Genomic DNA, 25,627 nt, shown 5'->3' on the forward strand with positions numbered 1-25,627 from the left:
GGAGGCAGGCACTTGAGCCATTTGGGGAGGAAAACCCAAGAACAGAAGTTTGGGAAGAGGTAGATTAGCGGAGACCCTCCCACTACCATCATCATAGTAGCCAACAAACCACAAGTTTGAGGGGTATAAATGGTGCGAGTATTGAAACTGTTACTGCTTGCTTCAAGCAGCCAGAGAGAGTCAGGTTATGTCAGGTTAACACTGCAGTTAAATACCTGGGGCTGGCCCATGTTATCTGACTCTGGTTTGGTCTATGTGGCTGTTTAATTGTGTAGATACTCGGGCTTTGGGACCCTGCAATGGGGGCATAGAGTTACAGCTACTGGTAGTGTGATCATTAGTGAACATGGAAGAACTTGTTCACTGACTGAAATTTCTAGGCAATAAACTGAGTTCTTAAGTGGGGACAGCTATTGAGTGTCCTGTCCAAGGGATTGAATGCATGCACAATAGGAAGATTGCTGGTACTTTGTGGCAGAAAATGACCTACAGCTGTATCTTTCTTTGAAGCAAAGATATATGAAATGCATCATTGTCTTAGCAGCTCATGCCATGTCTTCGACACTATGATTCACACTCAGATATTAGTCCTTTGCTTGATTTGTATCTTTATGCTTTAGTAGAGAACATACATACATGGCCATTTAAATTAAAACTCAATTTTGAGAGAAAATAAACATATGTTGGATGGGTAAGTTAGGGCCAGAAAAGTCCATTTGCCTACTTTCCTCTGGTGAGAGGGAAGAGGGAGAATTAGTGAAAGTAGCTTTTGCAGATTATTTAAAAAAAAAAAAAAGTTTATAGGCTTTACAGGTGTGAAGATAAACTTTCCATATTAATACCAAGTGTAAAGCAGTACATTGTTGTCTTATATCTGTAGACACGTGACTTTAGTGCTATTGCTGCTGCTCAGAGCTTTCCGAAGTTGTATCAGAGTGATCGCTGACAAGACCTGTCAGTTTTCATTGTGGTTGTTTATAACCTTGTGGGTACATAGTGAAACTGATGAGAACAAGTCAAGTTTTATTCTGTAGCAGTTTCTTTGGGAAGCTCTGAGCAGCAGGTGAAGGCACTAGAGATATTACATAGAGAGGAGGAACTTAAATTGGCAGCTCCGAGAAGGATAGAGTAATAGAAATGACCCCGTTGCATCAGCCAGAGTAGGGTTGGGCATTTGAGCAGTCAAAAATAATTGGTCAATTGCAAACATTGGTTAAATGTGAAAAATGGTCAAATATTTTAAAGCACTAATTTGTTAGACAATAACAACTATAACGAAAGGAGTAAGACTTTATGGTCTCCAGTAGGCTTAGCCTTAGATTCTTATGCCTAATTACAAAAAAACAAGTTTTGTAACTGTATTATTTTAACTCAGAAAAATGCAAAACATAATTAAATGAAGTTCTAAAAAATGAAACTGTTCAGTCTTGAATAATTGTCACATTCTTTCATTATTGCTATGTTTGCTTTTCTTTTGTAACAGAAATAAAACAAACGTAGCAACTATAAAGGAAGTCATTTTTAAATGTTGTTCTGTGCAGGCAGTAGTAGTATACAGAAGTATTAAAAGAATTTCTGCTGTTGCAGCTAGACTGCAAGTTGGGCATGACCCTTTCCACCATGATCGAGAAAGTTGTTTTCATTCAACTGCTGGGATTGCACTCTGGTTGTTTTACAACTGAATGGGATGCTTCTTGCTTTATAATTTGCTACTTCCATCAGACATGTTGGTTTGTGTGCATGTCCTTTAACACTTGCAACAGCCACTATGAGGTCACCAGATGAATCAAATTAATCATCAGAAAGGTCTTGGCCCTAGTAGTGTGGATCAAGAAGATAGGCAGCATTATGGGCAGGACTGATCGCCTGATTTTTTTTCTGTGATATTTTGTTTGTCTTTTTCCCATCAGCTTTTGTATGTGTACTGTGTTCAGTATTCTCACAAATGTTTTTCATGTTCAAGAATCATCCTTGGCATCAGACAATATAGAACTATAATTTTCTGTATTCTGAATGGACTGAGCTCCGAGTCCAAATAGTGAAATGAATTTTGGATATGCATCCAAAAGACTGCATCATCAAGAACATGAGTGACGATTACTTGAGGGTAGCACCCAGCCACCCCTTTGTGAAGAGTCTGCTTGCGTATTGGAAGATCTTTGAGGCATTTAATAGAAGGAGCCCCATTGAGTATGCAAGACTTACTCAGTGTGGATGAAATTGAGTGCTTTACTAAATGATGCAGAGAATGGCTGCTGGTACTTTATTTTTGAAAAACTTGACAGTGCTTTTTCACTTTTCTCATATGTGATGAGAAAGTTGTCAAATCTTGAACATCACCAATGAAATGCTGTCTCCTCAGAGCAGCGTGCTCATAACACAGAAGATGTGGATACTCATTTATCAGCAAAGACTAAGCTGCTTTCACATTAGTCATGTTCTCAGTCACAACTGAAATACCCTTCTGTGTGGACCCAATTCATTTATTGTATTGTCAGCAATATTGGGCTGCGTGATTATGCTCAATTGTGCATTGGAATGAGTAAAACACTGGTTGTGGAGTTGTTACCATGAAGTTGATGATGTTCTCACTGTGAATATTGCTTCATCTATCAGATACTAGAGACACATAAGGAGCTTGAGGAATAGGAACACCAATTCTTTTTCACATCCACTTTTGGCATTCAGAAGACTTTCCTGAAAGCTGTTTCCTACTTCGTAAATTGGACACAACTTATGAAAAAAATCTAATATATAAGGATTTTTTTCTATATGAAATGGTTTATTGCTGGCATTAATACCTCTAGCGAGCATACGGTCAGGTTTGTTTTTCTGGTCCGAGGACACTATCAAAAAACCTTTTAATGCCAATTTGATGAACATATGAAGACTTTCCAGGAGTAAGGAATTTTTGATACTAAAAAAGATGGAGTAGCAAAATTCTTAATATGAAAAAATGGAATTCGCTTCACTTTCATTGTTATTTGTATCACTATCTTCATCAAAAGATGCCATGCTCTGTGATGCAGCTGCTGAGGACAAAGTAGAAGAAGAATGCACAGAAGAGAAATGTTGATGTAGACCAGTTTTATGTTTCTTGCTGTTTAACTGCAATAATTCTTCTTTGACAGTAGCTTTACATATATCACAAGAATTTAACAAGCACTTCTCCTTTCTATCTACATGTATCACATAATCAGAAGCACAGTAGTTGTGTTTAGCTTTAATTTTTTTCAAAGTTTGTGGAGTAAAAAATTTCCATACAAATAATTTTTGGCTTCCACTGACTCTGTGTATATTATGATGTCACTGTTAGCATTCCAGAAGTAGTGAGACATTAATATCTACATTTATGAAGTATCTTGTGGATTTCAGTCAACCGGTAACCGTGCAGTTCTATTTCTAATGGCTGCTATATCAGAAGATTCTAGGCACTCAATGTTTTTGGGCATGCTGCCCTCTCCCTCCCTCCCAGGAGCCTTACAGATTAGATGGAGGGGAAAGGTGGCAGGCAGTCCATCTTCTTGCAGCAAATGCAATGGACTAATAAGCAGCTGCAGGAAGAGAGGGTCTTTACAGAGATGTAATGTTACACCTCCTTCATTAGCCTAGAACTTTGCATATTATCAGCAAAGTATTGCTGGGGATACACGTGCGGTATGAAGGGGATTCTTGTTGAGGGGGAGGAGTGAGGGTTTTCTTACATGGGCATTTAATGTAGGTTATTGGGGGAGGGGAGTATTAGGGGGGTTTAATAGCTGTGTTACGTTTGTTTAAGGGAGAAGCTTAATCGCTGCATATCTTTGCGTAGAGGAAGGAGGTTTAGTGACTGAACGCCCCACTCCCTTTTCAGTTAATTTCTGTATGTTTGCCTAGTCACTTTAGATTGTAAACTCTTCAGGGCAGGGGCCATGTCTTACCTTGTTTAATGTGCTTTTTGTAAACTGCTGTGTGTGTTGATGGCATGGTATTCAAATAAATCTACACATACGTACAATGTTTGTTCTAGTATATTGCAGCCAATCAAGATGCTCAACTTTCAATTAGTTCACCTTTTTCCCAACAGGTGGCATTAGTATGTAGTATAGTAAGTGATCCAAACATTTAAGTAGGGCTTCTTAACAGATGGCACCATGATTCAGTCAAAAATGTAGGTCACTACCTACATGAGGGTATTCTTGCTGGAATACTTAACTATTTGACCATGCTCAAATAATAGTCAATTGACCAGTTTGCCAAGCCTAATCCAGAAAGTTGAAGGAAGGGCACATCTTCCTTCAGTCCCCTGTTGCAGCAACCAGGAGTCTGAGTGAGGTGTAAAGAAGCGGAGTCCCTCCATCTTATCCTGCTGGCAGCCAGGAGGCTCTGAATGGGAAGAGGTTGGGGAGAAACAGAGAGAAAGCTTCTTTAACCTTTTAACATCTGGAGGGTTGATTGTGGGTGGTGGTAGTCAGGATGTATTTATTGTCCATTTGTTAGATGAAAGGTGGTTCAAAAGGGGTGTCCCTAAATCCTGCTTGAGAGTCTCTACCCATACAGGGATGTGAGTCCTTGCCCGTTCTCAACATGGGGGTGGAGGATTGGACTTCTTCCTAGGATATTATAGGTTATAGATCTCACTCAGTCTGTTTTATATGGCTCAGTCTATCTAGTACACTTCATACTTCCAAAGCCCTGGAATAAATGTTTCATGAAAAAATAAATCAATAAAAATCAGGCTGAATAATTTAGTGTTTAGAGCAGGGAACAGTAGGCACTGTGAGTTTTGTTCCCATTTTTGCCACTGACTCAATGTGTGACTTTGGACAAGTCTGCCTCATCTTATATATAGTGGTGTCCCTTACAGTCTCATGAGCAGATACCTCAGTTATTTTCATGTATCAGATATCACCATATAATGGTAGGTAACTTAAAAAGTTAAATTTTATGTCCATAGCACTCATAGAAAGGGATATCTACTCATGGCTGTAAAACCCTTGGTGATTTATTGTTTGAAAAGCCCTGTATAAGTGCAAATAATTTAACGGATACCTGGGGAAGTTTCAACATTTCTGTGCCAGTTGATAGTTTATTTATTTTGTATAAGTTGCCTGCAAACTATGGGTTGGAGTCTGCGAACTAGAGTGCCCAGAACAGTGGGTTGGGGCCTGTTGGCAAACTTCAATGAAAGGACATTTTCCCATTTATTTAAATGGGGGGAAATACATCTCCCTTAATTCCTCCCCTACCCCCTTCCCCCATTCCAAATGGAGTGTGTACAGACAGACACAGGGATTGAGGAAGCTCTTCATAAAGACATGTTTTTAGGGTGGATGATACTTGTTTGTCTCTAAAATTCCTGAACACCATCTGCCTTTGAAATAAACAATTTTAAATAAAATCATTTCAGCGTGCATTTAAAAATATGCAGATAAACTTATTTATAAATATTTTTCCTATTCAAGGGTACTTTGCTATTTTTATTTAACTGGTTCACAGGGAAGATGGCAGTCTCCATGAAGTCAATGTATCTTTCCATTTTTATTAAAAACAGATTTAAAAAAAATGATTTTACACATGCTAGTCAAGTTTCAGAATTACACAATCACTGAAGTTTTCCTTTTACAAAATGAAATAGATTGGAGAATGTGAACCAGGAAGTTCGGAGATATTTCATGTAGGAAATCCGTGTCAGACCAATTATCTTCCTTTGGCCTACCAACATCGGAGAAAACAGAAACAGCAGCCTAGAATTCTTAACTACCCTATCTATAATCAGTTTGTTCATTTCCCAAGAAAGCAAGCAACTACACCGGACCGTCGCTAGAACACGGGATTTGGGATCCATGCGCAGTACCACTTTAATGCAGGGACAGCGTTATAGCGGGGACCGCGTTAAAATTAATTGCAATTAAAGTATTTAAATTTGGGATCTATGACCGCGAGCGCGTTATATGCGAATTCACGTTATGTAGATGTACGTTCTAGCAAGGATCCGGTGTATTACTGCTGGGTCCTCAGTTTCAGCACCTCAGGTGTCAGTGTTTGAGTTAATTTGTAACAAGCTCTTAGGGTCTTACCAAAGCTCATTGAAGTCAGTGGGTGTCTTTCCTTTGACTTCAGTGGTCATAGGATCAGGTCCTTAGTTGTCTAAAAGAGAAAATTTGCTGTCATTCTTAACTTGTGTTATGCTGGCCATCATAATAATTTTAGAAGATGCTGAAAAAGTTTTATCTGGACATCTAAAACTTGTGTAGACATTTTCCTACTTCTCATGAGTATAATATGCATCTTTGTTGACTTGCCTTAAATGTCAAGATAAGACTTCTGTCAAAGCACATACAACTAAACTGCCAAGAGGTAAGATCCAGTGTTTCTAGCAGGCAAAGTAGTGTAACAGTTGTACTTAAAGCTGAACTGCAAAGCCAAAAATTTGTCCCCTTCTCTTTATGGTGTTATCTGTGTTACTATTGCAAGCTGCACTTTTAGGCGCCCCCGCGCGCCCGCCCACCCCCCCTTTAGTCCCTTTGATGACGGAATTAGAATGGTCAGTTTATTTGCTTTGTGTCATACATAAGCAAACTATTAGGTTTGGATTTTACAAAACTGCAGAGGAATGTTTAAATATTTCAAAATAAAAATCTGTTAATGCATTTAAAATTCGTATCATATTCTTTGTTCTAAACAAATCCTAAATTTCAAATCTAAACTAAATAACAAAACCCTTCAAACTTTTAGGTACGAAAGGGGAACATATATTAATCCTGACTTTTTTTTTTAAAGTGCTACTGAAAGCTATGTTCTCATCAAGATGACCACTTCAAAGAAAAAAAGGGAGAAACTGGAGAACATCTGCAGCTTTAGTAGATTTCAGTAGCATTTTCATCATGGTACTGTTAAAGGAAAACTCCAATGTAATAAGAGCAATTGCATCATGTAATTACAAAGAAGAAATCAAGTGTCTTGTATATAATAAAATAAAACACACACACAAAAATAACATCCTCTGTGTAGTGATCAGCTTTTGCTGTTAAAGTATTCTCTTATTTAATTAACTGCTGTCCAACATATTACCAATCATTGGTCTTTTCCTTCACACTTTCTTATTTCACAGTGCATCTTAAACAATGATCTCTTACGATCTATTTAAATAGCAGATTCGGGAAATCCAATTTGTTATCCTAGTTAGACATTTAGGTCATGTCTGTAGATACAGCGTTGCAGCAGCGCATATGGTGAAGATGCTCTATGCCGATGGGAGAGAGCTCTCCCATCGGCATAAAAAACCCACCTCCACAACATAGCACCGTGCACATGGATGCTTATGTCAGTGTAGCTTATGTCAATCAGGCAGTGGAATGTTCATACCCCTGAGTGACATAAGTTCTGCCGACATAGGCTATAGTGTAGACAAAGCCTTAAAAATATCTTGGATCCTCTCCTGCTGAATATGGCATTCTGAAACATATCTGGAAAGGTCACAGGTTCCATATCTGTGGGAGGCTATTATACTAAGCAGGAAAATTACCTTGCTCAGTTCTTTTTAAAAAAAAGAACAGTTCCACAGCTCAAAGCGGAGTAGTTTCACTTGGAGAGCTTATTTAAATAATTTTTATTTTGGAGAGTTTCCTGCTCCTGTTACAGAACCTCAAGGATTGCATTCAGGTAATTGTTTTTGTTGGAGTCATGAGGAAATATAGTATAAGCCCCAAAGGTGTGAAGACTTAAGCATATGTGTAACTTTGCACATGAGTATTCCCATGGGCTCTCTGCCCCAAACTACTCCACAACTTGAATCAGTGGGGCTATTCTCACTGTTTATATTGGTGAAACTATACCCAAGTGTTTCAGGTTGCTCGTGTACATGTGCCTAAGTCTTTGTGGATTCATTGCTACTGTGATGAAAGTATTAAAAGAAGCAAAATGGATCTGGTGTTATCCCAGTATTCCAGAAAGGAGAAAACAATGTGTACAATTTAGTATTTGAGTCTTGCTAGTGTTTTCCCATTTGCTGAGAAAAAATCTGTTTCAAATATGTAGTTGACTGTAAACATCTTAGTAACAGTTTTAGAAAATTACATACCATACAAATAACATTTATTAGCTACATTCAAGTGAACCTAATTGGCAAGAACAAGATAATAGAAGGGAGAATCGGAAAGGAGGTGGAGAGAACAGGAAAGGATACCATATGCAATCCTCATGATACAGACTAACACCTTATTGCTGTAGAGTGTCTTTACTATATACTTCCAGGAATGAAGACCATATTTCTTCAAAGGAAGCCAAGCTCTGACTTACCAAGAGGAAAACTCTCAAGACTTACTAGGTCATTGAACTTGTACCAGACGCTAATAGGAAACTTCAGTTTTTCTGCTTTCCATTTCTTTGCAGTATGATTTTTTTGTGATTTGTGTGGGTTTGAGAAGTAGATAAGTCCCTCAGTTCTCTGTTATATCCAGGAATAAATAACAAAGGATCACATGATAAACTGAAGATCAAATTCAAATTAAACTAGATAAATATTGCCGGAAACCTTTATCTAATAACCACATAGCATATATCTGTGGCCTGGTCTACAACTACAAAGTTAAGTCAACATAAGTTGCTTTGCGTCAACCCTATTTGTGTATGTGTCTACGGACTACATTCAAATTTGTCTCCGGCCGACATAAGTGCCCCGTTACAGCAACACAGTAAAACCACCTCCCCCTACGGCATTGAGTCCCGGTCGACCTACTGAGTTTGATGTAGTGCGAGTGTAGACAGTGTGTGACCTGTGTTGATCCTAACAGTCTTCCAACAGCTGTCCCACAATGCCCTGTTCCCTGCTGCAGTAGCCACTTCAGTCACAATTCTGAACTCGACTGCCAGGGTCACAGACTGGAAGCCACCCCCACACCCTATTTAAAAACACCCTTTGAAGTGTCTTTTCCTGATTGCCCAGCATGATGAGCACACCTAATAACTCTCCTTTGAGTGTGCAACTGCCCAACCGACAGGGCCAGGAATCCCAGCAGGAAAAGGAGAGGGAAATGCACTAAGACATAATGGGGTTTCTGAGGCAGCAAACATAAATGCCACAGAGCCGATGCTGGTTGACATACAGGTCCAGCAATCCTGGACTCCCCACCCTTTGCAGTTGTTTGAGAATTGCCTGGTACCGGCTCCCTGCCTTCCCCAACATTCCATCTGGTCTCATGGGCCACCTATTTACCCCTACTATTCCACGCCAAGGGACAGCAAGGAAAACCACAGCTTCGCATATGCTGACCTATGAGAGCCATGGTTGGTGTATGTGTAGCCACAATTTTAATTACATTGCTATTTTTTTGCACATTATTTTTTCTGAACTGTTTTTACTACTCCAATACATTTCAATTTTTTTTCCAAATAAAATGTTCTTTATTAGTTCACAATACATAGTGCAGAATACATAGTGGTTCTCTAAGCACCCAGTACTTGAGCTCTTCTAATGGCCCACTTGTCTGCCTGTCCAAACTTGTCTGCCTGTCCAGACAGTCTCTCCACTTCTGCCCTCCACTCTGAGTGTAGATTTTCCCCTTTACCTCACAGTTACTATGCAAGACACAACAGGCAGTTCTAACCATTGGGATATTTTTCTCACTGAGATCCAATTTAGTGAGTGAACACCACTCGTGTACCTTTAATCTATCAAAAGCACATCAAACTGTCATTCTGCACCTGCTGAGTTGGTAGTTGAATCTTTCCTTGATGCTCTTCAAGGTGGCCTATGTATGACTACATGTGGGTACTTCTGGAGGGTAGGCACAATGGTTGAATTTAGTAGTAAAAGCTTTAATCTCTGTCCTGTAAGATCAGAGAGGGTGAACATGTGGCTTACCCAGAGGCTCATCCCTTATGTCATTGGACATCTGCAGTGGCATTTGGCAATCTAATTTAGAAACTCTTTACTTTCAGATTATAGAGATCTGAACCTTGCTGCTTTTCCCAATCTTTTCTGCCTACATGGCCAATAAAGATTACATTTCACATTATTAACTTCTGTGACAGAGGCTCATTGGTGACAACTGGCAGAAGGGTTCAGTTTTTTCCACAGGCTACTCCTCTCTCAGACCTGATAAACTCACTGGACCTAATACATCACTTTTATGGTATTTCTCAATGAAGGGTGAGGTCTGTACTGCACGTTTGTAACTTACCAGTACTCATAATCATTATGAGAAGTGTGTATGGATAATATTTAAGGATTAATATAACTATATTGAAAAATATTCCGTTATGGTCTTGGAGTAAAAGTTAGTCCCCAGGTAACCATTGTCTTGATGATGACCCATTCATGTGGGAGGGAGTTGTCACCACACCCTGGGTAGCCAATTATGTGACATGTTCGATTGCCCACCCTTACCCCATCCAAGAATAGTCACTGGAAAACTACCAAAGACAACTGCAAACAATCAAAACCACTTGAAGGTAAGGAGCATTGTAACAGACAAGTGCTCGCCCTGCCTGTGAATAAAGACAAAAAAACTTGATTCAGTATATGTGGGGGTGGAGAAAGACCCTCTGCATCCATTCACTGAGGAGAAAACTTGTTGAAAGGGGGTGTATTTCATGAAAGATTAGATCTGCAAGAGAATGAACTTTGGGATGGGGGGAGAAAACTACTTTATTTGATAGGAAAGTAACTTAATTGTAGGCCCTAGTTTGTATTGTATGAATTTATTTTATATTGTAACCCTCTGTTTTCATCACACTTTCTTGTTTTTAGTGGAACCTCTATTCTTTTTCACTTAAATCTTTTTTATTATGAGTGCTCACAAGAGCTGTGTGTTACAGAGGAGTGGTGATTTAAGGTAAAACTGGTAAACTGGGCTACATTATTCCTGTGGGAGCAGAAGACCTGTCATTTCTATGAGCTGCCAGTGTCAGGGGCTGGTTATCACACGGGAATGCTTCAAGGGGGCTCAGGAACTGGGGTGCACCACTTGTTAACCTGCAAGGTGAAGTGAGGGCTGGCATAGCCTGGAGGAGGTAAGGAGCTAACCCGGAGCTGCCACAGGCAGGACTCACTCCTGCTGTAACAAGGTGACTCTCAGCTCTGGGTACCCCAAGAACCATCACAACCACCCTTCTCCCCATTTGTCCATCTAGAATATTTGTGTTATGCTATATCCCCTTGTGAAGAGGCATTATGCCAAAGTTGATTGAACACTTGTAAGGCATGTTTTTTTTATAAAAAAGGTAATCTGTTTTAAAGGAGTTGAATAGGTCTGATATGGCTTCCATAATGTAGAGTCTGAACGAATATCAGTTGTTATACAGGAACATTATCTTCAAATATGAATCACTTACATTGTGATAAGTATTTAGATAAACTACTTAGCCTGAGTATGGGTACAGTATGAAGATGTTTTTTAATTTTGATGAAGTGCCACTGATTCCTATTGTAAGGTTAATAAAATTGCCAAGGACATGAAATATTAGCTTTTACTGCTAGAAAAACTATATTGCTTAATGATAGGTAACAGAGTAGCAGCCGTGTTAGTCTGTATTCGCAAAAAGAAAAGGAGTACTTGTGGCACCTTAGAGACTAACGAATTTATTTGAGCATAAGCTTTCGTGAGCTACAGCTCACTTCATCTCTAAGGTGCCACAAGTACTCCTTTTCTATATTGCTTAAAGCAATAATATCCAATATGTTGGTACAAATGACTGATATTCTTAACATTACAATGGTATGTTAATGGACATAGCCCATTTTTTTTGAAGCCCAAAACTGTCCACACAGACATTTCAATATCTGAAATTATAGTGCTTTAGCTTTTTGTTTTAACATTGCATAACATTTGTGAATTAAATTACTGACTTTGTTGTTCTTCTACAGAGGTGTTATGAACATAAACAGTACAGAAATGGGCTGAAGTTTTGTAAACAGATCCTTTCTAACCCAAAGTTTGCAGAACATGGAGGTGAGGCTTCAGATGGCATATTTTAAAACTACCATAGCCTGCTTATCATATGCTTTAAGACAAGTAATACATATTTTAAGAGATTTTCCATAAAACTTCATAAGTCTTTCAGCATCTTTTTGTTCATCCTTTTGGATAAGTAATTTTAAGGGGAAACCGATGAAGTACAAAGTGTAACTTTTGGAAACCCTGCATCATAATGTGATACTTTATTGCTGATGTAACATTTTTAAAATCTGTCCTTAATCTTTTTATTTTTTCTCTGTCTCATATCTGAACAAGCAGTACAGTATTTGGGGAAGGGGTTGGGTCGAACAACACACACAAATTGCGGTTAGAATTATCTTCATCTTCCAGTGAGAGGGACACAGTTTGGAAGAGAAAAAAGGGTTTTTTGCCACCCAACTTTTTTTTTTCTTCTTCACTCTTTCGGTTGAACCTCTTTCAAGTACTCAAAGGAATTGCCTTTTTACCTGTTAAACTGGCATGACTGTCCTTTTCTGGAATCCACTTTAAATGACTCCCTTTTCTGTTAAAGAATGGACTATTTAAACAGACATGGCACTCCTTTCCAATAGAGAGAGACTATGTCTGCCTACCAGTGTATACAGGGAAAACCAATGTGCTCTAAAGTAGAATACTGGTTCCTTTTTTTAACTGATTGTTTGAGCCTCATCTGCTAACTGAATAAGCTATAATGTAATCTTTTGGACCTGAAAATAGAATAATTGGAATCTTTGTGCTACTAACTTTCCTGAGTCTAAAGTCTTATGTATGAATATTTATATGCATTAAGTTATTAGTTTATATCAGGGGTGGGGAACCTACGGGCCAGATTTGGGTCTCTGCTTCATTTCATCCAGCCCGTGGCAAGTCACTGCACTGTGGGCTGGAAGCCTCCTCTCCCCCCCGTACGTTAAAAGTCCGGTCGGCTCCCAGAAGCAACCGACATGTCCCTGTAGCCCCTAGAAGCAGAGGAGATAACGGAAGCTCTGCGCGCTTCCCCCAGTACTGGCTCCGCAGCTCTCTTTGGTCGGGAACCGTGGCCAATGGAGCTGTGGGGGTGGCGCCTGCAGACGCGGGCAGCATACACCATATATATACGCCAAGGGGACGGATATAGCAGCCCCTTTGGGGAGCAGCGCGGAGCCAGGGTAGGCAGAGAGCATTTACTAGATAAACCCCCAGCCCTGAGCCCGTCTCACACCCAAACTCCATTCCAAAGCCCACACCCCGAACCTCCTCCCAGCCCTGAGCCCCCTCCTGCACCCCAGAGCCCACCCCCATCCCAGAGCCCACTCGCTCAGCTGGAGCCCTCCCTCCCTCCCACATCCCAGCCCAGAGCCCCTTCCCACTCCCTGAACCCCCTTTTCTGGTCCCACCTGGGAGCCTAGAGGAAGCCCCAAGTCTCCGCACCACCCCGTGGGGCTGTGTGGCCTGCAACTGATTTTTTTCTGTGGGTCAGTGTCCCCGATAGAAAAAAGGTTCCCCACCCCTGATTTATATAATGTCTCTTGTGTTTAATAAAATAATAGATTGGTGTCAATTGAATCCTAATGTTTTTTAGAAACTCTGGCAATGAAAGGACTAACGCTGAACTGTCTAGGGAAGAAAGAGGAAGCATATGAACTAGTGCGTAGAGGTTTACGGAATGATTTAAAGAGTCATGTCTGTATCCTTTTTGAATATACCTTCCATTTGTGAATGCAGAGAAGGCTGTTGTTAGAGTAACTGATTATTTTATAGAATGTGAACAAGAGCTAACATCTATCACTGTTCCAAAACTGAAAGTGTACAACTGGTACTTTTAATATGCATATACATATACAAGTACATTTTGTTTAAACTTTTCTTGAACAATTTCATACCTAAATTTTGTGTCAAAGCTATCCTTCAAAGCACAAGCAATTAAATACCCATTCTTGCTTTTGTGGGAAGAATTATAGTTGTTGAATCAAAATCATGCTGTTCTTTTCCATTGTATTTGCAAGTGTAAACTTTTTCCTTCAGAATTGCTTGCTATGGCCCTGATTTAAGCATGTACTTGAGCATGTGCCTAACTTTAAGCACACGATTATCCTATTGATGTCAGTGGGACTAATGACATACTTGAAGCTTAAATACATACTTAAGTGTGTCCCTGAGTTGGGGCCTGTATTAGGCAAGTTAAAAAATGCAGGTAATACAAGTTGATAGTCCTGTCAAACAGTAGGAAAATGAATTGCGATAATGTCCGTCCATCTCTCTCCTTTCCACCCCACACCGTGTTCCTGTAATATCAATTGGTGAAAAGCTTTATATCATCAGTTTGAATGTTCTGGTGGTGTTACTGTCTGTTACAAAGCTGGATTGATTATTTATTAATTATTATTTTATTTTATTTTACCTAGTAGGCACGCTCTTTGTGCCTTTCTGGATTGATTTTCTTCACCCTCAAATGCAGTAGTACCCTTAACAAAGTTTTCCAGGCTGGCATGTCTATGGTCTTCTCCAGAGGTCAGACAAGAAGTATGATGAAGCTATCAAATGTTACAGAAATGCACTGAAATGGGATAAAGACAATCTTCAAATCTTGAGAGATCTCTCTCTGCTACAGATTCAAATGAGGGATCTTGAGGGTTACAGGGTAAGTAGAGTATTTATGTTGTTGGTTTCCAGGGACACAGAGCAAAGGGTTAGTGCAATAATTAGTAACTTGCATACGGTTTCCTCGGGTTAAAGACCATAGGAATCAAAACATTAAACCCTTATATGCTTAACACTTAGACATTCATACTCAGATATGCAGAAGACTACTTTTTAATAACTTTCATATAAAGAAAATAATTTGCTAGGTTATCTTTCTATTAAAGTAGAATTGTTCACTGGTGGACACTTTGAGTGTTGTCTAGTCTATAAGTGTCCCAGGTGTTGATAGGGCTTTTACCACTTTCTTTTGAAGACTGTTCTGCTGCCTAACAAAGTTTACTATCAGGAAAACTGTCCTGATATTCAACCAAAGTGTTTTCCTTTCATAACTTTCTCCCATATACTCATATAAGCCTCTATCTATTCCTCTCATTCCTTGGTTTTAGATTTTCAGTTGTTCATAGACTGTTACCCTGTTTCTCCTGTTGATTATCCTGTAGCCAAACTGAACATATTTTAGTTTTCAACCTTCTGTTTTCCTTTTAAGCCAGTTTCTTCAGCCCCTGACTAAATGTGTTGCTGTTCTCTGAATTCATGTCAGTTTGTCAATAGTTTTCTGGTAAAATGTTGCTTAGAACTGAACATGCTATTCTAGGTACAGTCGCACTATGGTGTTTTGTTTCTGTGGACAAGGACTACAAGCACTGCTCTCACATCTCTGCAAATGCATCCCCAAATTGAATTGCCCTTTTTTGCTGTCCTGTTGCATTGTAAACTCATGTCTGATTTGCTGTAATTAAGAATTACTAGTTTTTTTATCTCCCCATGTGTGTTGAAGGTGGAATATTTTCCAGCAAACATATGTGCTCATATGTTTCAAGTTGAATCTCATATGCTGTTCATGTTTCTAATTTCTCCAAGTCCCTTTGTATTTAATCTGTCTTGACTGAAGCTCAAAACTCATCACAATTTTGAATCTGTGAATGTCATCATGCAGTTTTCTACTGCTAGGTCATTTAATATAAAGGTTAATTAAGAGTGGACATAATGCAGCTCCTCCCAATTTTATGCATTACTGTTTATTATTACTCTTAGCTGTTCTTCATGATCCCTTTCTGTTTATTGCTCATGCTTGTTACCCTCTATGTGTATAGTGACTTTTTAAAAATATTTTTAAATTACTTGCTGTTCCGGAAATCTGAGTCAAAAAAATTCATGACTCCCTGAAGAGTCATACAGCTAGGTTCAGAAACTAATTAAAGGCCATTTGTAGATGCAACTGTAATCACCATAAAGATGGATGCCATTTACACGCAAACACTTTTATGTTGAGTTGGGTAGAATCTCTGATTGAATACATACAGGCTCCTTGATAAATCTGAAGTGTCATTACAACAAGAACTTTTCCCTAGGTCCCAAACTGAAACATCCTGAATGATGCTTTTTATTTAGTAGTTTTAGGATAGAGAAGAACATGCCTTGATACCTACATTAATGTTAGCCTGGCTCATGAGGACCACTTAGTTGGAAATAGGACCTCTTTAGTACTGTTTTAGTTAAATGTTATCTTTTTTCACTTTATCAAAGTTCAAGCTTTTTAATTTGGCACAATTGCTATTTTTTCCTTTGTACTGTGTCAAGTAGTCTTACTAAAATATATTGAAATGTTAAAGCTACAGTATTTTATGGAGAACTTTAGCGTCCATGAGAACAGGAAAATTAGTAGTTATAACTGTGTTACAGGAAACCAGGTACCAGTTACTTCAGCTCCGACCTGCACAGCGAGCCTCGTGGATTGGTTATGCTATTGCTTATCATCTGCTGGAAGATTATGAAATGGCAGCAAAGATTTTAGAGGAATTTAGGAAGACTCAACAGGTATAAAAAAAGAAAACATGGAATTCTTCGTTTTGATTAGTTGTGAGCCAAAAAAAGTAATTGTCTTTCAAACACATAAACAATTTAATAACATTTAGATTTTTAAAACCAAATGAATTCAGTTTATCTTAAGTTTAAGTTTATGCTACAAGGGTGAACACTCATCTGCCTTGTTTACATTCAGACGTCTCCTGATAAAGTGGACTATGAGTACAGTGAGCTGCTGTTGTATCAGAATCAAGTCCTCCGAGAAGCAGGACTCTACAAAGAAGCCTTGGAACACCTTGGTACCTATGAAAAGCAGATCTGTGATAAACTGGCTGTTGAAGAAACTAAAGGTATTTTGCCTCTTCAGGATGCTGTCACTCTTTGTGCTTATACATATCTGCATTATGGAATCTTGTGTGTGGTTCCTGTATATGCTGTTTGAGAAACGAGCTATTTTTATATGACTGAATTATGAAGCATACCAGACAGGCCCGTTTAGGTCTACAAGAGTTAGCATTGGGTCTACTGTTTTCACTGGACTTTCTAATGTTCTTGGCAGAATTTAGCTCTCTTCTGGTGAGATACTACTTCCTGGTCCTGTCATGTTGGTGGGTGGGCCAGAGGTGTCTCTCCATGGCTTAAGATTATCTAAGGTGGCTGCTATGTGAAGACCCATAGCCCAAGTTAACATTTCTGTAGTAAGCACTAGCTTGTGCTGTGAAAGTTGCTGGAAGAGAGGAGAGGGGTAAGACTTTGCTCTTTTCTTCCTTTCTGTAGAGCAAAATTTCACTAAGTTATTGAGACTTTCCTCTAAACATGATTCCTTCTTAATTACCAGATCACCTCTGATGAATTCAGTCAAGTGTGCTTACTTGAATGGGTGTGTGAGGGGGAGGTGTCATCAGTTACGTGATGTCTAGTTACTTTTAAGTGTGTGTGTGTGTAAAATTACTTTTACTGTTTTTTAGCACTGCTAAGTCAATGCAGCTCTGAAATAGGTGGATTGTGTTCTGGCTGTAGCATCAACAGAAATGCTGGTTACACCTGCTGGTCCAAATTCTATCTTTGTTATCACTATGCCATCCCATTGCCAGCTGTCAGTGAGGGAAGAACTTGCCTGCAGAATCTCTCAGTACAACTCACAAGTTAGACAAATAGCTGATGTACAAATCTGAAAAGATGGTTTTTCACACTCAGACTTTGTAAACTTTTCCTTTTACTTGCAAACTGAGCATATTTGATTTTGATGTCAAGAAACTATAAACATGGAATACCACGTACCATTTTTAATTACTTTCCATAGTAGAACTGTACTTAGTTCTTCAAAAATTTTAATCAAGATACATCTAATTTTTGTTCCTCGCTCTTAATGAAGTAACTCCTTCTACCTATATAAGTCTTCAACTAAAAAGCTTAATGAGTTGTTGGCTGTGAACATGAAAAATTGTTAAACCTCAAAATTGAAGTTCTTGTCAGTCATACCATTGATATTCATGTCTAGGAAACGTAGATTAACAAAGAATTGAGGAATGTCTAACAGTCAAATTAGCACTACAGATGTTTAGCTGTTGCATTCTTCCTCACACTCAGTGTATAACTTTATGAATTTTAAACAGGAGAACTTCTGTTACAACTCTGCAGGCTGGAAGAAGCAGCTGAGGTGTATAGAGGATTGCAAGAAAGGAATCCTGAAAACTGGGCTTACTACAAAGGCTTAGAAAAGGCACTTAAACCAGGTAATGATTTTACAGCTTGTAATAATAGAGTATCAAGAATCTGTTTTTGCTCAGTTGTCATTTACTTATGCATTGAAAACATGCATTAAGTACGTTCTTAAAGGGACACATATATTTGACAACTTCTAGTCTAGTTTTTGATATGTAGTAGGGATTTTTTATGTTTTTGTTACTAACATTATCTTGAAAAACTTGCATGACTTTTTGTCCTGATGTCCTGTTTGTCTTCATTGGGTAAAAGATAGATAAATAAAAAATGGCAGATTGTAAGAGCTGTAGTCCTTCTGTTTGTATGAATGGTAGAAATAGAAGACAAAGTCCTTTTTTTAGAAGGGACACTATCAATTAAATTTTTTTCTCTGATCTCATTTATGGTAATCTTGTGTTTACAGTCAATATAATTTTCAGGCAGAAGTATGATTTCTTTGTTTATTTACTTTGTGCCTTTGACAGCACTTCAAATACAGTCAGTTTAATTGCTCCATCTGTATAGTTGGTTTTCCTCTGTGTGGGTCATTCACCCAGCAATGGAGGATAGAAACCTTTTTTTAAAAGGGGAAAATGCAATCAACAAACTTGCAGGGGGACTCATAACCGTTGTACCTGAAACTACTTTTTAATGACCTTTCAAAATGGACTACATTGCAAATTAACTATGTTACTTAAAGTATACAGCTACTACTTGCTATGCATTCTGGGGAGGGTGTAATTTAATTACCAGAAAAGATTCTTTTTAGTAGTTCCAAATTTTGTTTTGTTGTAGCCAATATGCTTGAGAGGCTGAAAATCTATGAAGAGGCCTGGACTAAGTACCCAAGGGGACTAGTTCCAAGAAGACTGCCACTAAACTTTTTATCTGGTATGTGCATTTTTGGCAAGCAAATAAAAATAATTTCACTTTTTTATTTCTTTTGCTAAAACTTCCTATTTAACAATATAAAAAGTTAAAATCGCAAAGTAATATTCGGTAAAAACAAAATCAACAGATCTTTTTCCCCCAAAGGTGAAAAGTTTAAGGAATGTTTGGACAAGTTTCTAAGGATGAATTTCAGCAAAGGCTGTCCACCTGTTTTTAATACTTTGAGATCATTGTACAAAGATAAAGAAAAGGTAAATGAATCTTTCCAACAATTTGGGTTTATTTTTATACACTAAAGGAATAAAAGCAACTTTATATTAAGTTGGAGCCTACTTTGGCCTGGAATTTCAGTGCTTAGACTGGGATCTCCCAGCTGACACTACTCTATTACTGTCACTGACTTGATTTTTCTCATTATTCTAGGTCACAACAGCAAAAATCCAGTTCTACATTTCCTATTGTGCAAATTTACATAGCTCTTTTCCAAGTCAGTTGTACCAAACCATGAACTACTTAACAGAAATCAATTAAGTGTATGTGTACACAAAATTGTCAGGATTTCTCTCTATATGCCAACAGGAGAGATGGGAATTGAGCACATTCCCCTCTGTACTAGGACTTAGTATATTGCAATAGTAGATCTCTTATCGTCCGTGTGGATAACACCAAGGACGTTCATGTTAAAGTGAAATAACACCTGGATCACTAATATTTCTTGTTTTGTCTTTGCATGTGGAGGTGGTAATTATAGAAGAGTTGGTGGTAGGTTATGAAACTTCTCTAAAAAGCTGCAGGTTATTTAATCCCAATGGTGAGTAACAATGATTTAATACTTTATGAAAACACTGTGCCAATCATATGTTATATGTAACAATTCAGGCAGGGGTGAAGGAATAGGAAAAAAAAACCCTACAAACTTTTGAAAGTGGAGAAGTGAGCTGTAGCCCTCCTTACAATTTGAGTACCATAGTATGTTCTCAATCTGTACTCAGAATGTATGCTGTTTTAGCCTAGGCAGCTGTCCGCACTCACTTCAAGATATCATACGATGGGACACCCTTAAATGTGATGAGGAAAGAATTATAATTATGGCAGCCATGTGAAATAAAAATGGATTATGTTGTAACTGTATTGATAGTATTTAGTATATACATTGTTCATGTTACAATAAAACTTTCTATTTACAGAGAAGAACTTGAGATGTAAAATTCCCATATTTAGATATCTTGGCCAGTCTGTCTTTTTCCAAGAAATGATGACTGTTTCACAATCTTGTAAAGACCTTCTTTGGGCAGTTAATTAAAAATTCATCCTTCCTTGAATGTGAAAACATTGTCTACATGTAAACTTGCAGCAGTTAACAAAAGATTTGTTTTTCAAACCAGTGCAAGTAGTGTGGAGATGCTCTTTAGCTAAGAGAATGGCTTACTTTATTTTGGCTTGGTTTTTTTACAATATTAAGCTAAACTGAAATAAGCCAATCTTTCAAACTGAATTCAAAATTTAAACATAAACTTGTATTGGCTTTTTTAAAAAAACTTTAAATTAGGGCACATTTGTGTGGACATGGCTGAACAAAACTCAATCTGTTTAATTTTCATTGGAGAGAAAGTATTAAAAGTAAAAATATGACTGTGGGGTAAATCATGTCATATGTAAGGCTGTTTTAGTCATGGGTATTTTTAGTAAAAGTCATGGACAGGTCATAGGCAGTAAACAAAAATTCACAGCCTGTGACCTGTCCATGACTTGTACGATATACCCCAAACTAAAACTTGGGCCCGGGGGCCTGCGGGTGCTCGATAGGGGAGCGGTCAGCGGCGCATGGGCCGGGACCCCCACAGGTGCTGGGGGGAGCAGGTGACAGTGCACAGCCAGGACCCGTACTGGTGGGGGTGGGCAGGTGGTGGCACACAGCCTGGGACCCCCCGCTGGGGTGGGGATGGGTGGCCTGGGACCCCTGTTGTTGCTGGGGGAGGGTGCGGTGGGCGAGACGGGGTTGGAGGGGCTGGCAGGCTCCCTACCTGGCTCCGCACAATTCCCCGGAAGCAGATGGCATGTTCCTGCAGCTCCTCAGGGGAGGGAAGGCCTGGGGGATGCCGCACACTGCCCCTGCCACAAACTCTGGCTCTGTAGCTCCCCTTGGCCAGGAACCGCAGTCAGTGGGAGCTGCAGGAGCGGTGCCTGCAAGCAGGGGCAGCACGCAGAGCCCCCTCACCCTCTGCCTAGCAGCTGCAGGGACATGCCAGCCGCTTCCGGGGAGTACCATCCCAAGGTAAGCACCGCCCTCCACCCCAGCCCCCTGAGCCAGCTGCAACGGCCGCCGCAAAAGTCACAGCAAGTCATGAAATCCGTGACCCTGACAGACATGCAGCCTTAGTTATAGGTACAGTAACTCGTCACTTAACGTTGTCCAGGTTAACATTGTTTCCTTGTTATGTTGCTGAACGATTAGAGAACATGCTTGTTTAAAGTTGTGCAGTGCTCCCTTATAACATCATTTGGCAGCCGCCTGCTTTGTCCACTGCTTGCAGAAAGAGCAACCCGCTGGAGCGAGCTGGTGAGGGCTTGGAACCAGGGTGTACCGGCAGCCCTCCGATCAGCTCCCTGTTCCCCTAAGGTCCCTGTGCGACAGCTGCCCAGCAGGCTATCAATTGCCAGCAGTTCAGCTGTCCCTCCCCGCACTGCCATGTGCTGCTCCTGCCTTCTGCCTTGGAGCTGCTCCTGGGAGCCTTCTGCTTGCTATGCAGAGGGTGCGGGGGGGAAGAAGGGTGCTAAAGTCAGGGTGTCCCCCTCCTGCTCCCCACTCCTGCCCTCCATCTCTACAGAGCAGGGGGGACACAACAGGGCTCAGGACTAAGGGAGCTTGCTGGCAGCAGCTGCTGTCTCAACTTTCTGATCTACTTAAAGGCAGGTTTCAGAGTAGCAGTAGTGTTCGTCTGTAGTCGCAAAAAGAAAAGGAGGACTTGTGGCACCTTAGAGACTAACAAATTTATTTGAGCATAAGCTTTCGTGAGCTACAGCTCACTTCATCGGATGCATTCAGTGGAAAATACAGTGGGGAGATTTATATACGCAGAGAACATGAAACAATGGGTGTTACCGTACGCACTGTAACTAGAGTGATCACTTAAGGTGAGCTATTACCAGCAGGAGAGCGGGTGGGGGGGGAAACCTTTTGTAGTGGTAATCAAGGTGGGCCATTTCCGGCAGTTGACAAGAACGTCTGAGGAACAGTGGGGGGTGGAGGTGATAAATATGGGAAAATAGTTTTACTTTGTGTAATGACCCATCCACTCCCAGTCTCTATTCAAGCCTAAGTTAATTGTATCTAGTTTGCAAATTAATTCCAATTCAGACTCGTTGGAGTCTGTTTTTGAAGTTTTTTTGCTGAAGTATTGCCACTTTTAGGTCAGAAACTGAGTGACCAGAGAGACTGAAGTGATCTCCGACTGGTTTTTGAATGTTATAATTCTTGACGTCTGATTTGTGTCCATTTATTCTTTTACGTAGAGACTGTCCAGTTTGACCAATGTACATGGCAGAGAGGCATTGCTGCACATGATGGCATATATCACATTGGTAGATGTGCAGGTGAACGAGCCTCTGATAGTGTGGCTGGTGTGATTAGGTCCTATGATGGTGTCCCCTGAATAGATATGTGGGCACAGTTGGCAACAAACTTTGTTGCAAGGACAGGTTCCTGGGTTAGTGGTTCCGTTGTGTGGTGTGCGCTTGCTGGTCAGTATTTGCTTCAGGTTGAGGGGCTGGCTATAACCAAGGACTGGCCTGTCTCCCAAGATCTGTGAGAGTGATGGGTCGTCCTTCAGGATAGGTTGTAGATCCTTGATGATGCGTTGGAGAGGTTTTAGTTGGGGGCTGAAGGTGATGGCCACTAGCCATCACCTTCAGCCCCCAACTAAAACCTCTCCAATGCATCATCAGGGATCTACAACCTATCCTGGAGGACGGACACACACACACACACACCCCGTTTCCTCAGACATTCTTGTCAACTGCTGGAAATGGCCCACCTTGATTATCGCTACAAAAGGTTCCCCCCGCCTCCCCTCCGCTCTCCTGCTGGTAATAGCTCACCTTAAGTGATCACTCTGGTTACAGTGTGTATGGAAACACCCTTTGTTTCATGTTCTCTATGTATATAAATCTCCCCACTGTATTTTCCACGGAATGCATCCGATGAAGTGAGCTGTAGCTCACGAAAGCTTATGCTCAAATAAATTTGTTGGTCTCTAAGGTGCCACAAGTACTCCTTTTTTTTTTTTTTTTATTTTAAAGGCAGTGTACTTAGAGTGGGGTCAGCATACTTAAAGGGGCAATGCTTGTCTCTCTCACACAGGGTGTGTGTGTCTGTTTGTGTCTCTCTCTTTCTCTGCCATGCTGTGTCTCCTCCCTCCATTACTGCTACCTTGTAGAGTGTGAGGCTACATTAACAACAGTGTGTTAACCATTGAGGGCTCAGCCAAGTGCTAGTTCATCATTTAGCATTAAGGCATTCCGTGGGAAATATCCCACCCACTGACTCCACCACCTGAACCAAGCTTCACAATCATCATTGCTGTGTACAGTATTAAATTGTTTGTTTAAAACTTATCGTGTGTGTGTGTGTATTTTTATATATATGTATACACAAAGTATTATGTCTGGCAAAAAAAAATTCCATGGAATCTAACTCTACCTCCCCCCCTCTCACCCCTGCGATGTACATTAATTCTTATGGGGAAATTGGATTCGCTTAACATTGTTTTGCTTAAAGTTGCATTTTTCAGGAACATAACTACAATGTTAAGTGAGGCGTTACTATACTGAAGAATTAAAGCCTTTGGACTTGTTCTGGTACTGGGCACTCCATTCCCAATTCAGAGTGAACTTAACTTTAGGCCTTGAGTAGTCTCTACTGACTGGTGCTTAAGTGCTTTACTGGATCAGGGGCTCAGCGTGTTGCAGGATCAAGTCCTTTCAGAGTCATGGTTTGTGTTGCACACAAAGGAGATATCTTATGATTTAGGGTTACTTTGGAAAAAATTGGAATACATTTATCTATTCAAGGTGGGTTTAATCCAACGCCAGCTATGTCCAAAGCTTTTTAAAGATATTTATAATGAGACCAGAATAGATTGGTGCCACTTAATCTGAGCTAGTTAAATATTTAAAGTGCTTTAAATTGGTGTATTGAAAATATACTGATGTAAATGCCGAACACAATGATATATTTCAGTTGCTAACATTTGCAATTGGCATACTATGTCTTTGACCTAAATCAGTAATTTACTGTAAAGTGCTAAGATTACTCTCCAGATAAAGTAGACATGTTTCCTACTTTTGATTTATCAGTGGGTTGAGAGGTAGATATAGAGATAAACAATGAATTCTGTACACTACATCAATAGGATATTCCTTGTGCTATATGCTGGTTAAATGGAATATATGACATCTTTTCCCCCCATAGATGACGGTAAAGAAGAACCTCCAACCACTTTACTGTGGGTCCAGTACTACTTAGCACAACATTATGACAAAATTGGGCAGCCATCCATGGCTCTGGAATACATAAATGCTGCTATAGAAAGTACTCCCACCTTGATAGAACTCTTCCTTGTGAAGGCTAAAATCTATAAGGTAATCTTGATTGATTTGTTCTTAATTATCAGATATGACTTTTCTCTTTTATTTTGCAGTGAAACCTTTAATCATGACTGTACTTCCCTGTAGTGGTTCAGCACTAATATTGGTTGAGGAGTTGGGTTTTGTATGAGCAGACTTTTACAAAACCTAAGACCCATAGAAATGTTTCCATGAGTTCTTAAAATTCCATATAGTAGAACCTCCCTAAATTTACATCAATTAGTTTATTGCAAATTAGTAATCATTACTAATTATTAGTAAAAAACAATTAGAAAGGAAAAGTGTTATCACAAAATGTACTTTGTTGATTGACGGTTATTGTAATTTTAGTTTACTTTGCTAAATCATAATAAATTAGTAAACTTATTAATTATTTTTTAAATAATCATGTCCTAAAAACACCCTAATCTGACCCCAATTCTCTGTAACAACTCAAAGTGCTGTAGTGAGGCCTAGTTTTATTAAGAGGTCTTAGGCTTGTGAATTAGCAAAATATGGATTAACAAGGTCTGTTTGGAGACAGTAGTGTCAAAGGAGGGAAACTATAATATTGAGATGCAGTTGTATCGCCGCTTTTTTGTTGTGAGGTATGGTTTTGTTTGTTGTAAGAAGACTGTTTCATAAAGTTTTTGGTACCTTGTTTAAATTAACCCTATTTTATAATATTTAATTTGTTAATGAAGAGTGGGTGGATAAGGCTAAACTGTATGCATTTTATAATTTCCTTGCTTACTTGATTTGAATTTTTCTTTTTAAGCATGCTGGAAACATTAAAGAAGCTGCGAGGTGGATGGATGAAGCCCAGGCTTTGGACACAGCAGACAGATTTATCAACTCCAAATGTGCAAAATATATGTTGAAAGCCAACTTGATTAAAGAGGCAGAAGAAATGTGTTCTAAGTTTACAAGGGTTTGTTCCTGTTACTATAGTTTTTGATGAATAAAATGTAGACATCATC

The 25,627-nt window shown here is 39.5% G+C and overlaps 1 protein-coding gene across 2 annotated transcripts in view; it reads left to right on the forward strand.

Annotated features, from left to right (window-relative positions):
- NAA15 (N-alpha-acetyltransferase 15, NatA auxiliary subunit) overlaps positions 1-25,627 on the forward strand; it is a 63,197-nt gene that overhangs the window by 8,120 nt on the left and 29,450 nt on the right. For both annotated transcript variants that reach the window (XM_073341162.1, XM_073341163.1), the window contains exons 2-12: positions 11,849-11,933; positions 13,501-13,605; positions 14,402-14,559; positions 16,305-16,439; positions 16,624-16,777; positions 18,044-18,163; positions 18,927-19,022; positions 19,167-19,273; positions 19,761-19,833; positions 24,493-24,662; positions 25,426-25,578. In XM_073341162.1, the coding sequence (XP_073197263.1) occupies positions 11,849-11,933; positions 13,501-13,605; positions 14,402-14,559; positions 16,305-16,439; positions 16,624-16,777; positions 18,044-18,163; positions 18,927-19,022; positions 19,167-19,273; positions 19,761-19,833; positions 24,493-24,662; positions 25,426-25,578 (1,356 nt within the window). The remainder of the gene's footprint in view (positions 1-11,848; positions 11,934-13,500; positions 13,606-14,401; positions 14,560-16,304; positions 16,440-16,623; positions 16,778-18,043; positions 18,164-18,926; positions 19,023-19,166; positions 19,274-19,760; positions 19,834-24,492; positions 24,663-25,425; positions 25,579-25,627) is intronic.

Source organism: Lepidochelys kempii, chromosome 4 (genome assembly GCF_965140265.1).
Source record: "Lepidochelys kempii isolate rLepKem1 chromosome 4, rLepKem1.hap2, whole genome shotgun sequence".
Lineage (NCBI taxonomy): Eukaryota > Metazoa > Chordata > Testudines > Cheloniidae > Lepidochelys > Lepidochelys kempii.